The 16,916-nt window shown below is 42.2% G+C and overlaps 1 protein-coding gene across 3 annotated transcripts in view; it reads left to right on the top strand.

The window, feature by feature from the left end:
- Positions 1-3,703: 3,703 nt before the first annotated feature.
- POLA1 (DNA polymerase alpha 1, catalytic subunit) overlaps positions 3,704-16,916 on the top strand; it is a 304,555-nt gene continuing 291,342 nt past the window's right edge. For all 3 annotated transcript variants that reach the window (XM_012448860.3, XM_012448859.3, XM_064364437.1), the window contains exons 1-4: positions 3,704-3,770; positions 9,128-9,252; positions 13,183-13,279; positions 14,295-14,375. In XM_012448860.3, coding sequence (XP_012304283.1) covers positions 3,746-3,770; positions 9,128-9,252; positions 13,183-13,279; positions 14,295-14,375 — 328 coding nt within the window. In that variant the 5' untranslated portion in view covers positions 3,704-3,745. The remainder of the gene's footprint in view (positions 3,771-9,127; positions 9,253-13,182; positions 13,280-14,294; positions 14,376-16,916) is intronic.

Here is a 16,916-nt window from a genome sequence, read left to right as displayed (position 1 = left end):
TGTCAGACTGTGATTTCTATTGATAATGGACTCTTAATGACAGGAGTGATATATTTTGCATTATTATTATTATTATTTATTTATTTATTTATTTTTTGAGACGGAGTTTCGCTCTTGTTACCCAGGCTGGAGTGCAATGGCGCGATCTCGGCTCACCACAACCTCCACCTCCTGGGTTCAGGCAATTCTCCTGCCTCAGCCTCCTGAGTAGCTGGGATTACAAGCATGCACCACCGTGCCCAGCTAATTTTTGTATTTTTAGTAGAGACGGGGTTTCACCATGTTGACCAGGATGGTCTCGATCTCTTGACCTTGTGATCCACCCGCCTCGGCCTCCCAAAGTGCTGGGATTACAGGCGTGAGCCACCACGCCCGGCTATTATTATTATTATTGAGACAAAGTCTCACTCTGTGGCCGGGCTAGAGTGCAGTGGCATGATCTCGGCTCACTGCAACCTCTGCCTCCTGGATTCAAGTGATTCTTGTGCCTCAGCCTCCCAGGTAGCTGGGATTACAGGCATGTGCCACCATACCCAGCTAATTTTTGTATTTTGTATTTTTTTAAAATTTTTATATTTTTAGTAGAGATGGGGTCTCACCATGTTGGCCAGGATGGTCTCGATCTCTTGACTTCATGATCCGCCCACCTTGGCCTCCCAAAGTGCTAGGATTATAAGCGTGAGTCACTGCACCGGCCTTATTATTATTTTTTGAAATGGAGTCTCGCTCTGTTGCCCTGGCTGGAGTACAGTGGCGAAATCTCAGCTCACTGCATCTTCCACCTCCTCGGTTCAAGTGATTTTTCTGCCTCACCCTCCCAAGTAGCTGGGATTACAGGTGTGAACCACCACGCTCAGCTAATTTTTGTATTTTTAGTAGAGATGGGGTTTCACCATGTTGGCCAGGCTGGTCTCAAACTCCTGACCTCAGGTGATCCGCCCACCTTGGCCTCCCAAAATGCTGGGATTACAGGCATGAGCTCCCGTGCCTAGCCCAGAGATGTATTTTTGAAGATCAATCCTCATAAGGAGAATCCTGGGTTAGGAAAGATGTGTCTGTGACATCAGGGTCTGGGAGTGCCAAGTGCTGGCTGGTTCTAGCTAAAGCTTCTTTGGGTTACCCTCCTTGGTCCCAGGGTCCAAGGTCCTGTCTTCAGTGTTGTGAGTATTGACTGGACTTCCTTAGGACATGCAGAGAAGGTCTCTTGAGTTTCAGGAGAGTTGCATGTCTTCTCTTATTACCCAGAATCTTTTTGGGATGCTGAGAGCACATGGAGGCCCTCTCACTGCTGACCTCTTTTCAGCTAGCAGACAATCTTCTCCACAGCTACATATAAACAACATTACCTTGTTGGGCTCAGAATCTGGATGGCCACAAAGCTGATCTTCAGACCCACAGACAATCAGGCTCCAAGGCCAGATGCATGCTAACAAACGCACACGGATATTGAAACCAGAGTGCTACTTTACTGCTTTGTCATGGGAAATATACCTGGCTAGTGTGCCGGAATGTAATCCAGTTGGCTGGTTTTCTCCCAATTTAAGGGAAAAAATCTAGTTCATAGAAGAAAGATTGCTTGACGCATAGAAAATCATTTCAAGGGAAGTTGTTTTTGCTCACCGTCTTATGCCTAGGGCCTTGAATAGTGCCAGAAAATAGTAGGCACTCAAAAAACATTTGTTAAATGATGAATTTTTATGAAAGTTTTCATGTGGTCTTAACTGTTACTGCGATTGAGATGAGATACTCATTCAGGCCAGGGGAGGTGGCTCTTGCCTGCAATCCCAGCACTTTGGGACGCCAAGGCCGGTGGATCACCTGAGGTCAGGAGTTCGAGACCAGCCTGGCCACCATGGAGAAACCCCATCTGTACTAAAAATACAAAAAAAAATTAGCCAGGCATGGTGGTGGACGCCTGTAATCCCAGCTACTTGGGAGGCTAACACAAGAGAATCTCTTGAACCCGGGAGGCAGAGGTTGCAGTGAGCAGAGATTGCACCACTGCACTGCAGCCTGGGTAACAAAGCGAGACTCTGTTTCAAAAAACGAGACTCTGTTTCAAAAAAAAAAAAAGATATTAATCAGAGACAGACAATGGAAAAAAACGTATCTGCTTTGGAGTTAGACAAGAGGCTTGATCCCCATCTGCTACTTACTCACCATGCAAGGACGTTAATGGCTACTTTTTTCCATTAGCAAAAAGTTGGAACCTAAAAGTCCACATTTTTGAGTTTCCATTTCTTCATAAAGTATAATTTATAGAATTAGGTTTGCTGAATGCAATAGAAAACTAAAAAGCAGTGGCTTTAAATATGACAGATGTTTAATTTTCTCTCATGTAGCCTGGGGGTAGACAGCTCAGGGATGGTATGGTGACTTAATGGATGTTGGGGACCCAGGCTCTTATTCTGTTCCACCATCTCACTGTGGGACTTTCATTTCACAGTTATGTCATGATTCAACTCCTCTTTATTACGAAATTGTTGTCACATGAAGAAGGGATCAATAAGCATGTGGGCAATAATTCAGGAAAAAATACAAATGTGTGGCAGGCATTATTGAATAAAAGTGTTATACCTCTTTGGAAAGAGATAAAATGAGATGTATACATTACAGCCACTGTACTATACACAAAAATTCAATGCCCTTTTTGTTTTTCATAACATTGAAATTTTGGAGGAGTTCAGGCCAGGTGTTTTGTAGACTGTCCTACTTTTTTTTTTTTGAGACGGAGTTTCACTCTTGTTACCCAGGCTGGCGTGCAATGGTGTGATCTCGAGGCTCACCGCAGCCTCCGCCTTCCGGATTCAAGAAATTCTCCTGCCTCAGCCTCCCGAGTAGCTGAGATTACAGGCACTCGCCACCATGCCTGGCTAATATTTGTATTTTAGTAGGGATGGGGTTTCACCATATTGGTCAAGCTGGTCTCGAACTCCAGACCTCGGGTGATCCACCCACCTCGGTCTCCCAAAGTGCTGGAGTTACAGGCGTGAGCCACCACGCCTGGCCTAGATTGTCCTACATTTTGAATACATCTGATTGTTTCTTCGTGGTTAGATTCAGGTTAGACATTTTTTTTTTGGGCTGAGTCTCGCCAGCTTAGACATATTTTGCAAGAAGACCACATAGACGAAGTTGCTCCTTTTCATCAGGAGGCATATGAGGTCAGCTTACCATTTATCGGTAACGCTACTTTTGGTTATTTGGTTAAGATGGTGCATATATCTTTAAGTTGTTAATCACACAGCTACTGTATTCACACTGTTGAGAAACAAACTATCAGACAAAACTCAGAGCGCGCAGCAGGAGGCAGTCGCTTTCCCAGGCTCTAGGGAAAATAATCCAGTCACGCCCACTCTCCTGCCCGCCCGCACCTCTTTTCCGGGAAAATCGGCTCTGAGAACCAGAGCGTCTTTTCTCCCACGCGCCCAAATCTTTTCCCATCAGCATGCGTGCGCTTGCGCAGTCTCCAGGCGGTGCCTTTCCTGCGCCCGACCGCTTCTTTCTCCTGCTCTCCTCCAGCTTCCCCTTAGCGCTAGCTTTCCCCCACGGGGTCATCACAGGGCGCCAAACACGCGCCCGCGGGAAGGTCAGGGGCGGGGCGCGGTGCCGTGCGGCACGTCAGTAGCCTTCCGGGCGGAAGTCCGCAGCCTCCCGAGCCGCTGATTGGCTTTCACGCTGGCGCCTGTCTGGGTCACCGCGCCAGTTTCGGGCTGGTTGGCGCGGAATCGGGACATTTGGGACCATGGCGCCCGTGCACGGCGACGACTGTAAGCTAGGGGCGAGTGTTGAGGGACAACTCCGCTCGCGGGGCACCGGGTTGGGACCGTGGCGTGATTGCCGGTGGTGGGGGTTCTGAGGGACTCTCTGCATTATTTTTTGTGAGGGAGGCGCACGCCGGGTGTGTTTGGGCGCAGACCTTGGTCATCCCGGGCGGGGGCCCTTCTAGCGTCGGACCGGGCTTCCTTTAGGCGCGGTTTACTCTTGGCAGACCCTAGCTTGGACGGATTTTTGTTTGGGAGGCTGTCTCACCTCTGCTACTGAGTCTCCCCAGTCGATTGCGTTTCTATTTTGGTGAGTTGCACCCACGTGCTGGGTATAACTATTGAGATTGGCCCCATGGGGCACTGTCTTGGCCGAAAGTATTTCACTGCGATCCCCCTAAGTATCCACTTGAGGGCTTGAACAGAAGGATATGTGCCCCCTTTTGTAGCAACTTCCAGGAACATTTTATACATTGTAACTAAGCAGGAAAGAAAGCTCTAAGTGCTGTCATCGGGTAAAAACACGTTTTGTATTTTTAGGTAATGGGTTTCTACTTTATGCATTAATAATTTTTGTTTCAAATTGTCCTCTGGAAAGTTCTTTAAGTGCTGCGTAGAAATACTGTTCACAATCTAGTAATTCCTGGTGAAGTTTCAAAAAAAAAAATAGCATCAGTTCAGGGCATTTCGGATGCCCTGTACATCACTCCATTTGTCAGGGGTGTCTTTTATTTCCAAAGATAGAATACTAAAATGCAAATAGATTTGCCTGATTTCTGATTTTTGAACAGTGTTCAACTAAAGTGTGACTTAACTTAAGTGAACTTCTAACTTAAAATCAGATGCTTCACTTTGTTAGCTCAAGCGTCACCTCTCCTGTCATTAAGATACATCACCATTAATGAGAACTCGCTTCCTAATCAGCTTCCTTTGCATTCACCTAGTTGTGAATCACAGATTTCAATTGGTTCTAGCCGTTCAATTTTTAAGACTATTTGAGAGTCGGCCTGCCTGGATTACAGAGGGAATGTAGGGTGTGAGTATGTGAACAGTCTTTGCAGTCCTCTATCAGTGATTTGCCATTGAGCCCTTTCTTCACCCTAAAAACTGTACGTCATCTATGAACATCAAGAAATCACTCTGGAGGATGCTGTGCAATCTTGAGACTCCTCTTAAGTTATGGTGTTGATTAAGTAGTTGCTGGGGACTTGTGACTGGAATTTTTCCTTTAGGGGAGACTGAAAGATTGTTACCTGAAAGACTGCTGTAAGCTAGTGTCTGTCTGCTTTTGGGGAGGATGGAGGTACTCCAGATGGTAATTTTGGAACAAATATTTAAACCTTTGTAAATGGATTTTTTTCATGCTTATTCTGTTTTTGCTAACTTGCCCACGTGAAGCATTGGAGACATACTCCAAAAAAGAAAATGTAGGCTGTTTTTTCTTCAGCATTAGACGATACTTAGATACTTAGAAGATACTTAGAAGCACCTTGATAGTGGCAGTGAAAAGTTGAAGGGTCAATAACTAGTTGTTATTATACATGAAAAAAGATCGTGGAAAGTTTTTTCTTGTTTTGAGATGAAGTTTCCCTCTTGTTGCCCAGGCTGGAGTGCAATGATGCGATTTCAGCTCACTGCAACCTCTGCCTCCAGGTTCAAGAGATTCTCCTGCCTCAGCCTCCCAAGTAGCTGGAACTACAGGTGCCTGCCACCACACCCGGCTAATTTTTCGTATTTTTAGTAGAGACGGGGTTTCATCATTTTGGCCAGGCTGGCCTCGAACTCCTGACCTCAGGTGATCCTCCTATCTTGGCCTCCTAAAGTGCTGGGATTACAGGCGTGAGCCACTGTGCCTGGCCAGGGCAAGTTTAATGATCAAAAAAGCAGGTACAGTAGTTTATTCATTGGTTCATTCAGCAAATTTTTATTATTTACCTACTAGGTACAAGCATTCTGCCAGGCTCTTGCATTATGATGGTTGGTAGGCGGGACATGATTTGTCTTCATGGAGTAGAGATGGTAAACATCTAATCACATGCAGAAAATGGCTTTGCTTTGTTTTTGGCCTCTGTATCTAGACCTTGGTACTCTTAGGTGTGATGTGTGTGGGGTATGTATATGTGTGTTTGACTTCACACAGAAACATTGCATGTGCTGCTCCTATATTGCTAAGTACAAAGTAAGATAGGCATCCTCATGTAATCCTTAACAGCTTTTGAAGCAGACACGATTATCCCCATTTAACAGATGTGGACTCCAAGGCTCTGCATCAGTCAAAGTCCTTAGTTGTAAGCTGCAGGAACCAACTCTAGCAGATTGGTTAGAATTTATTAGAAGAATATTGTGTTCACAGGAACTCCAGGAGGACTAGAAAGCCAGTCTGGGAGCTGCTTAGGCAGGAACAGTGAATGAAATTGTGCCACAAAAATGGGCCACTGAGAAGGTCATTGCCAACCATGACCAAGTACTTGATGCTATAGCTTATACCTTAGGACATTGCTGGCACCGTTGCCAGTTTCTTAATCCTCCTGCAGCTGTTGCTACTTGTAGGCTCTTTTAAAACTCATGCCCCCTTCGTTGTGACACTAGCTTCTGATTTAATGTCTGAGCAGGTGTTCCTAATTGGTAGAGCGTATTTTATATGCCCAGGCCCTAGGCTGCAAGGGTTTCTGGGAAAGAGCATCAACCTTTTCAGCTTCTGTAATGGGACATAGGCTCTGCATCCCATCAAGACTTATGAGGGATGGGGGCCGGATTTCACAAACAGTTTCAGATGCTGGGCAGCTTAAAACAAGACAGCTGTCTGCTGCTTAACTAGTTAACTGGAGTTCTCATGTCAACTAGTAAATGGCAGAGCTGGAATGTGCTGCTGCTCCCTAATCTGGTGCTCGTATTCACTCTACACTCTCTTGTTGAGTTTGTCTTGCATGCTGACGTCTCTCAGTTTCTGAATACACTGTGCGTTTTCATCCCTTGTGATTTGGCTCATGCCTCTTCTTTTGCCTGTGTCACTTTTTACCCTGTTCTCTGATTGTGAAATTCTACTCCTTTTTCTAGGCCTGTATTGGAAACCTCTCCCGTGAAGCCTTCCTTGATTTCTCAGGCAAAATTAACAGCTCTCCTCTGTACATTTCTTCAGTACTGAGTTCTTACCTTTTCTATGGCACCATGGTTATATTGTGATGGCAATTTCAGGCACTTTGCTTTACTTGACTGGGAGCCCCTTGTGGACAGGCAGCTCTGTCTTATTTGTAATTATACCCTAAACCCTGTGTAGTGGAATGTTGTTGCCTGTGAAGTAAGTCCATTTGAAGACCTGTAGATGTCAGGCGTCAAGGGAGTCTTGAAGGGAATACACTGAGGTTAGCTTTTCACTTTCAGGGGTCACGTTGAGTAATCTTTGAAGCCTTTTCATGTAGGCCTGTTCACAATTTTTGAAATCATTTGAGTGACATCTAAGTTTTTGTGGCTGTCATCATTAAGTACCTTTATTCCTTAATGTCTTTCTGAAAATGGATTTAAAAGTCAAATGTGAAAGTCAAACAATAGAGTGAGATGTTATAAAGAGAGATTCCATTTCTAGAAAGCTAGAAAAAAATAAGATCTCTAATTATGCTTCACCTTTAAGCTATAGTCTCCAGCAGTTTATTGCCAGCACTTGGTACATGTTCTTTAAATTGTATCTTCTATTTCAGTCAAACACTTAGTCAAGCAGCTTGATGTTGTTATGAACATTCTAGGGGGGTTGGAGTTTTAGGCTGCCTCTTATCCATACTTCTCCTTTTCTGTGCCTGCTCCTTTTTATAAATTAATTAGCACCAAACACAATAAAATACTAAATTTCACAGACATAGATGGCAATCATGCTGAACCTAAACCCATGGCTGACAGGCAGCACTGTTATGCTTGAGTTAGTCATTCATCAGTGGGTATATGAAAGTCTTTAATTCTGTGGATGAATTTTTTTTTTTTTAAATTTTCCGAGAGAGTCTCGCTCTGTCACCCAGGCTGGAGTGCAGTGGTCCACTCTCGGCTCATTGCAACCTCTGCCTCCTGGGTTCAGGGGATTCTCCTGCCTCATCCTCTGGAGTAGCTGGGATTACAGGTGCCTGCCACCATGCTCAGCTAATTTTTGTATTTTTAGTAGAGATGGAGTTTCACCATGTTGGTCAGGCTGGTCTCAAACTCCTGACCTCAGCTGATCCACCTGCCTCAGCCTCCCAAAGTGCTGGGATTACAGGCATGAGCTGCTGTGCCTGGCCGAAATTTTTTCAGTATATGTGTGAAATGGTCAGTTTATGATGACCAGAGCATGAATAATTCAAAAGTTAAATGAATAAACACTGAAGTCCTCTGATAATTTCAGTAATTTTTGACAAACAAGTTTAATCTCTGTAGTTGTTTTACTAACGTCCTATGTCATAACCAATTGAGGCTTTGAAATAAGTGCCATATTGAGAATCTCCTCAGAGCCATCTTTGTTAAATTTCTCCAGTCCTCAATGCATTCCTTCTTTGAATTTCTGGGTACTTTGTCTGTATCTCTTTTAAGGTGTGTATTACCTCTAAATATTGTTTAGAGTCAGTTGCTACTTGTCTCCATGTTAGTAAGTTCTTTGAGTACAGAGACCATGTCTTTTTTATCTTGGTTATTTATTTATTTATTTTTGAGATGGAATTTTGCTCTTTTTGCCCAGGCTGGAGTGCAATGGCATGATCTCGGATCACTGCAACCTCCACCTCCCAGGTTCAAGTGTTTCTCCTGAGTCAGCCTCCCAAGTAGCTGGGGTTACAGGCATGTACCAACATATCTGGTTGGCCAGGCTGGTCTTGAACTCCTGACTTCAGGTGATCTGCCCGCCTCAGCCTCCCAAGTGCTGGGATTACAGGTGTGAACCACCATGCCTGGCCTATCTTTGTGTCTCATAGTGCCCAGTACTTTGCAAAGAGTAGATGCTCCTTGAAGCCTTTTAGATGTTGATTAATAGATTACAAGATTAATAGTTCTTTTGTAACCCACTGGATTATTTCTGGGTGGTCATTTCTAATGGAAAGGTGATAAATTAGTTAACCACTGATCTCCCTTGTTTAGTGTTTCTGCAGGGTATCAGTTGAATTGGGAATTTTCCTCTTTTTGGAGAAAAAAATAACAGTGGCTTTCATTGTTTTAACAGGAACTTTCTGGAGAGTCATGTATATTTGGATCTGTATGTTTGGCCATGAGCTTTGTGAATTATTTACATTATAAAAATTACTTGTGTAATATTAAAATTGAATGTTATTGTTGGCTAGAAACTTTTCCTTTGTGTTTGAGGGAAGATGGCTGACAATTTTGTAACATCTCTTGTAAATTTTTTTTTTCAGCTGTGTCAGATTCAGGGAGTTTTGTAGCTTCTCGAGCCCGGCGAGAAAAAAAGTCAAAGAAGGCGTGCCAAGAAGCTCTAGAAAAACTGAAAAGGGCTAAAGCTGGTGAGAAGTGTAAATATGAAGTAAGTAACCATTTTTCCTCTTTATTCCTCCTGCGCTTCATCTAATTCGTAGCCTGCAGGTAGTCTTATGTCACCTTTGCCCCGGATTAGAAATACTCATATATTTTAAACTTGTAATAGGAACTTATTAGTATTGAACAACCATGGGTATGAGGTAGAATTCCTATAAGGTATTTTACAGATGATTTTAAAATTCCAAAATGAAAGTACATAGCCATATCTGTATTTTTCCTTATTGAGCAAGCTGTATCTATGGTAAGTCCCATAGGTTTGTTGGGGTCATTTAGAGGTGCATTTACTTACTCTTAAGGTATTGAGCAGTCTAGCTAAGCACTACTTGGAGAGAACTGTTCTTCCTTATCTCATTTGCAAGGGTAGTGGCAGTGGAAACTTGGACATTAACTTCTGCCGTGTCCTGCTTGTAAGATTGAATGTGATGCTCTTTTGATTTTCCTCTACCCACTGTTTATGGCTTGCAGGTAAAAAACAGAGTGACCACCATCTGCATAATACTGTCTAGCATCACCTTTAGGGCTCCCTATCTTAACTGCTTTATGGCTAGAAAGTGATTAACCAATACTAGAAAATAACAACCATAATTGATACACTTTTTGAACTAACATATTATTCTAAGTGCATTTACCAATGTGTTTATTCACTTTTTTTGGAGACGGAGTCTTGCTCTGTCGCCCAGGCTGGAGGGCAGTGGTGTGATCTCTGCTCACTGCAACCTCTGCCTCCCGGGTTCAAGCAATTCTCCTGCCTCAGATTCCTGAGTAGCTGGGACTACAGGCACGCGCCACCATGTCCGGCTAATTTTTTTTTTTTTTTTGTATTTTTAGTAGACACAGGGTTTTGCTGTGTTGCCCAGGCTGGTTTTGAACTCCTGAGCTCAGGCAGTCTGCCCGCCTTGCCTCCCAAATTGCTAGGATTACAGGTGTGAGCCATGGAGCCCAGCCTGTATTTATCCATTTAATCTTTTCAGTAACCAAATGAAATCAGATACTATGATTAACAACATTTTGAAGGTGAGTTATTTGAGGCACAGAAAGTTTAATGAGGTCACAGTGGCAGATACTTTTTTGAACCCAGGCAGGCTGGCTTCAGAATATTCATGTTTAACAGTTAACCAAATAAGAGGATTTGCTATTTGTCACCATTTGTTCAAGTTAAGTGAGGCAACCAGATCTTAAAAGGTTGCTAAAAGGATTACAGTAAAACAGTAATAAAGCATTTTTTTTTTTTTTGAGACAGAGTCTTGCTCTGTTGCCCAGGCTGGAGTGCAATGGCACGATCTTGGCTCACTGCAACCTCTGCTTCCCAGGTTCAAGTGATTCTCCTGCTACAGCCTCCCGAGTAGCTGGGATTACAGGCGCCCACCACCACACCTGGCTAATTTTTATATTTTTAGTAGAGACGGGGTTTTACCATGTTGGCCGGGCTGGTCTTGAACTCTTGATCTCAAATGATCCACCAGCCTAGGCCTCCCAAAGTTCTGGGATTACAGGTGTGAGCCACCGCACCGAGTCCAGGAATAAAGCATTTTTAATGTAGGTACTTGTATACAGGAGTTCCATGGGGCATTTCAGGTGTTACAGTGTGGCTGATTTCCCTTTAACACTGTGATGTTACTGTGTGGCATTTAAGAGTTCATGCCGAGCAGTAGCAATGCTGTTTTTAAAGATTGAGTCAAAATGACTTCTTACTCAAAATGATTTTTAAAAATAGTTTTCTGATATCTCCTTGATAATATATTGAATCACTTAAATAAGAGACAAAGTCTGTCTTCAACCAACAAAAATAATTGTGCCAGTTCCCCTCCCACGCTGAAAAAGAAAATTGTTTAGTATAGTAATATTGGACTATTTTGCATCTGCGTTGTTAAAAACTTAATTTGGCAGAGCAGGTTGTTTCTGTTACCAGATCATTAAAGGCCAAATCAGTATTTGCCAGTGATCCTGTAGTGTAGGTTAAAAAGGAGGTGAAAACTCAGCCAAATCCTGTAATTATTATAAGCCTTGTAGGTGTGGCAGAAATCCAGTCAGCTGTGGTCATCAGATTCTAAAAGCTCTGTCCAAGTTTTTTCCTAAGGTATTATCTGTTTAGGTGGAGTTGTTTCTCCCATACTCCATTTGAGAAAGGTAGAACTCTTTTTTTTTTTTTTAAATGGAGTTTTGCTCTCGTTGCCCAGGCTGGAGTGGGCTCACTGCACCCTCCGCCTCCCAGGTTCAAGCAGTTCTCCTGCCTCAGCCTCCCAAGTAGCTGGGATTACAGGTGCCTGCCACCATGCCTGGCGAATTTTTGTATTTTTAGTAGAGACGGAGTTTCACTTGGCCTCCCAAAGTGCTGGGATTACTGTTGTGAATTACCGCTCCCAGCCGAGGTAGAACTTTTGAAAGAATGGGAGAAGTTTTTTTTAAATCTCACTCCCTTGCCCAGGCTGGAGTGCAGTAGCTCGATCATGGTTTACTGCAACCTCCTCCTCCCCAGTTCAAGTGATTCTCCTGCCTCAGCCTCGCAAGTAGCTGGGATTACAGGCACCCACCACCAGGCCCAGCTAATTTTTATATTTTTAGTAGAGACGGGTTTCACCACGTTGGCCAGACTGGTCTCAAACTCCTGACCTCAGGTGATCGACTCACCTCAGCCTCCCAAAGTGTTGGGATTACAGGCATGAGCCACCGTGCCCAGCCTGGGGTAATTTTTTAATAAAATTACAAGTGTGAAACACTGTGCCTGGCCAAGAATGGGGTCATTTTTTTTTCTTTTTTTTTTTTTTGAGACTGAGTCTCTGTTACTCAGGCTGGAGTGCAGTGGTGCAGTCTCGGCTCACTGCAACCTCCGCCTCCTGGGTTCGAGTGATTCTCCTGCCTCAGCCTCCTGAGTAGCTGGGACTATAGGCATGCACCACCATGCCTGGCTAATTTTTGTATTTTTAGTAGAGATGGGGTTTCACCATGCTTTTGAGGCTGGACATGAAATCCTGACCTCAGGTGATCCACCTGCCTCGGCCTCCCAAAACGCTGGGATTACAGGCATGAGCCACCGTGTCCAGCCTGGGGTAATTTTAAATAAGTATCTATGAGACCTTGCAAACCAGCCCACCAGAGTGTCATCTGGAAAGTCACTGGCCAGTCCCCATGGACAGTTGCAGCAGTGGTGTGTATCTTTCATTTGTTGCTTTAGCTGTTCATAGATGGTCTGCTTTACTGATACCAATAGCTCATGGTGTTGTGACCCTCTGGCAGTCAGGCAGCCAGTGTGATCAGAGGACTTGCCATTCTCTGGGCTTACCTTTCAAATAGCTCACCATTTAAGTCCCTGTGCAGTTTCAAGACCTGAAAATGGTGGGGGATCAGTGGTAATACAAACAGGGTCACTTAAAACCCATTTCTAGTTTGCCTGTAAAATATACATTGTTTGTTTTGCTAACTTTTGGAGGGGTTTGGATGAGGGAGATTTTCCTTTTAAATTATATTTGGTTGGTTGAACAGGCATGAAAATTATCATCTCTTCGCAGAGCATACATCAGCTAGTGGAGAGGGAAGTGGCATGCCTTACAGGTTTGCTAAGTATAGGAGAAACCAGTCTAGAAATTACAAGTGAATAATCCCCAAAGCAGCTAATGAAGAATTGGCTATAATTCAGTTTGTTTTTTATGAAATAGATGAGTAATTGATGGTGTGACAAGTGTATTATGCTAATGGAATCATTTAATATCTTATGTTAACACCCACCTAAAAGGAATACTAAGTTAATTGATGTCTATTTAAGGAAAACCCTGTAGTGGTGTTGAATGTCAGAACTCATGATTTGGTTGCAGCTACTCCTTCAGGCTGCCATTCCACTTTCAATTTGACAATTTTTTCATCAGAATTGTTTAACACTTTCACTCCATTTGAAGCTTTTTTTTTTCTTGTATAATGGCAGGTTGAGGACTTCACAAGTGTTTATGAAGAAGTCGATGAAGAACAGTATTCGAAGCTGGTTCAGGCACGCCAGGATGATGACTGGATTGTGGATGACGGTAGGTGGGGGGATGTTGCTTCCCAGGCATTGTGTTAGGTGCTTCTTGTAGATTCTCATGTGGTGGAGTTGCTGCTTTGCCTGGGCAAATGTAAAGCACTGTTAGGATCTTTGGTTTGGATTTTCCTTTAATTATTTGAGGATGAAGAAGCAGAACAGTAGGATTTTTTTTGGGAATATTTTGGAGAATCTAGGCACATACCTCAGGATATAGTATGAATCCTCCAGGTAATGACTGTGTAAGAGTTGGGAGGAGCTCCTTGTCTGTGGAGCCAATGCACCACACTTGTAATTAAGGAATGCCGATTCAGGATCCATCTTTCCTGCTTTCTAATCCTATGACCTTGGACAAGTCACTGATCTCTGCGCCTCAGATTTTTTATCTGTAATATGGGGATAAGAAAACTACCTTCTCCCAGAGCTGCTGTGAAGAGTGTATGAGGTTCTAGGTATGAAAATGAACTTGGTCAGTAGAAAGCACCGTACAAAGGCTGGTCCTAATGTTCCTGTGCCCCTTCTGAAAGCTCAGTGGTTCTCACTTGTAGGGTCTGACTTCTTGGCCATGTGAATGCTGACCACAGGGAGCATACAGATTGTGCCTGTGACTATTTATGTTTCTACTTCTGTAATTGAATTCAGCTATATGGCCAGTTTTCCCTTGTAGACTGGGATGTCTCTGGGCTTGTGGTAATCTTGATTCTTTTACTTTTTATTCTTCTGGTAGAGTAAAACTGCTGTAAAGCATCCTATTGTGGCAGACTTTGATCTATGGGCCATATCGTTTCCTGAGGTCACCCAGCTAGGTATAATATATATCCTTTGGTTTTTGACTCCATACCTGCTGTGTGGATGCTGTGCATTGTCTGACACCTGTGTGAACAGAATTCTGCTACACTTAAAAATAGCACAGGCCAGGAAAACATCTGAGCAGGTGTAAAAGGTTTTTTTGGTCATGGCTAAAATATTATTGGCCACTTTTAGAAATTTGATCCCAGTATTAAATTTTGTCCCTGCAGATGGTATTGGCTATGTGGAAGATGGCCGAGAGATTTTTGATGATGACCTTGAAGATGATGCCCTTGATGCTGGTGAGAAAGGTATCTACCTTTTGTTTTCCATGGTGGTGTTTTGAGATTTAAATAATTCTTTAAAATTAGAGATGACTTGGTTCCCTGATAGTTACCCTTTGAGAGAAGGACCTACTACCATTTTTTTTAGGTACAGAATATGTTCTAATATGGAGAGAAGCATAGTTATGTAGAAAATTAAACATAAAAAGCAGAAACAACACCAGGAAGTGAAGTTTTATGTCTCTATTATTCAAAGAGTTTGGTCTTCACTTATTTTGAAGTTTTCAGTCCTGTGGTCATTTAAAACTTGCTGATTTTGAGGTCTGCAACAGTGATCTCTTTTAATTCCTACTGAAGTGATGTACTTAGAATTTTAGCTCTTTGATAATTGTATAGCACAGTAACAAGGTTTAGAACTGGAGTAATCAACTTGCTTTGTATAATTGAAATTTAAAATACTATGGATGAATGTATCAGATTGTCTTAGCTGTACAATCATTGGCAATTTTTTTTCTTGAGTAAACAAGCCTGATTTAGTTTCTGTAAAATGAGAATGGAAAATTATCTTCAGTATTTTTTTTTTGTTTAGTTTGTTAATTAGTCTTCTACTACCAAGTGGTAGATTGGGGATTAGCAAACTATGGCCCACTCACAACCAGTTTTTTAAAAAAACATTTTGTCGAGATATAATGCACATTTAAAATATGCAATTCAGTGGCTTTTAATGTAGTCACAGTTGTACAGCCATAACCACAATCGATTTTAGAACATTTTCTTTACCCCAAAAGGAAATCATGCCTGTTTTTGTGTGGCCCTTGAGCTAAGAATAGTTTTTACATTTTTAAAGGGTATTTTAAAAATAAAGAAAAAATGTAAAGAATATGTAGCAGTGTAAGACAAATTTATGTGACCAAAGCCTGTCTGGATCTTCATTTGCAGAATAACATTTTGCAGCATTAGTTTTCTCTCTCCTTCCAGCCACATACACACAGACTTTTTTGCTCAGTGAACTTTTTGAACTTTAGCAATGACCTCCTAAGAATAAGGATACTTGACTACTTAACCATAATAACATTATCATGGTATTATCTAATATATTGTCTATATTAAAAGTTCTCCAATTAGCCCAATAGTGTCTTTTAAAGCTATTTTTTAAAAATGCAGAATTGATTTTAGTTTTGAAGTCTCTATAGTCTTTTTTAGTGTAGAACAGCAACACCTCCCTCTGCCCCTGGTCTCTTTTTGTGTTTCATGACATTGATTTTTAAAGGGATCAGGCTGTTTGTTTTGAACATCCCACAATCTGAGCTTTGCCTGACTGCTTTGTTGTACTTAGCTTTGGGTTAAATATTTTGGCAAAATAAATACTTACTTATTTTTTGAGATGAGTCTCACTCTGTCACCCAAGCTGGAGTGCAGTGGCACAATCTTGGCTCACTATAACCTCTGCCTCCCGGGTTCAAACGATTCTCCTGCCTCAGCCTCCTGAGTAGCTGGGACTACAGGCATGTGCCACTGTGTCTGGCGAATTTTTTGTATTTTTAGTAGAGACAGGGTTTCACCGTGTTAGCAAGGATGGTCTCGATCTCTTGACCTTGTGATCCACCTGCCTTGGCTTCCCAAAGTGCTGGGATTACAGGCGTGAGCCACCGCGCCCAGCCTGTAAATATCTATTTATATGTTTAAAATAAGTTTTGTCAACATCTACAATATAAATAAAGTTCTGTCCTTCCCACTGATCATAACAGGGGCGTATAATGTCACTTGTACCATTATTGTTGATGCTAAGTTTGATCTTTTGGTTAAGATTATGTTTGTCAGATTTCTTCCTTATAAAGCTACTTTTTTCCCTTTTGTAATTAATGCAAAATAGAGGGTGATAATTTGAGGCCATGTGTATATCTCATTTCCCCATGAATTTTTATCCACTGCTTTTAGCATCTATTGGCGATCCTTTCCCTTTTAAAAGTTTTTGCTTCAGACTCATGGATTTCAAAAAGATTTACTGTTATAATTCATTAACCATTATTATCATTTTTCCTTTTTATGTTCAAATTATCGCAGATTTGGCTGGTGGGAGCCCCGTTAAGCTGGCTCCTGTGTTCTTTTGACATGGCTCCATTAGTCTTTGAGCATTTCCTTGCTTTCTGGGCCAAAAGGATAAGATGTTCCAGGTTTGGCTTGTATTCTTCCTGTCCTAGACCTGGAACCAACCATTTCTTCCAAGAGTCCTGGTTCCTTTTAGTGGGGAATGGTATCCAGATGTGGGAGGTGGGTGTGCTCATTGCTATTAGGGTGTAATGGCTTCTAGGCCCTTTCAGTGAACAAAACAAGGAGGTTATATATATGTTATGAGTTCATATGGATATATTTGATTGGTTCAAATCCAACATCACTGGGTTCTTTATCTTACCAATTCTATATTTGTATCTGCCTTCACTCTCAATGAAAACCCTTGTCTTCTAAAATATGCACAAAATATTATCAGAATCACTAAATGAATATGTCTATTAACAATCTTTCAAGTAAAGTTTATGATTTCTCTACAGTTTTATTTGTTCTTGGTAT

Source organism: Aotus nancymaae, unplaced genomic scaffold, assembly GCF_030222135.1.
Source record: "Aotus nancymaae isolate 86718 unplaced genomic scaffold, 86718_ANA_hifiasm-v0.15.2.pri h1tg000058l, whole genome shotgun sequence".
Classification (NCBI taxonomy): Eukaryota; Metazoa; Chordata; class Mammalia; order Primates; family Aotidae; genus Aotus; species Aotus nancymaae.
This window is presented reverse-complemented; position numbering and strand designations above follow the sequence as displayed.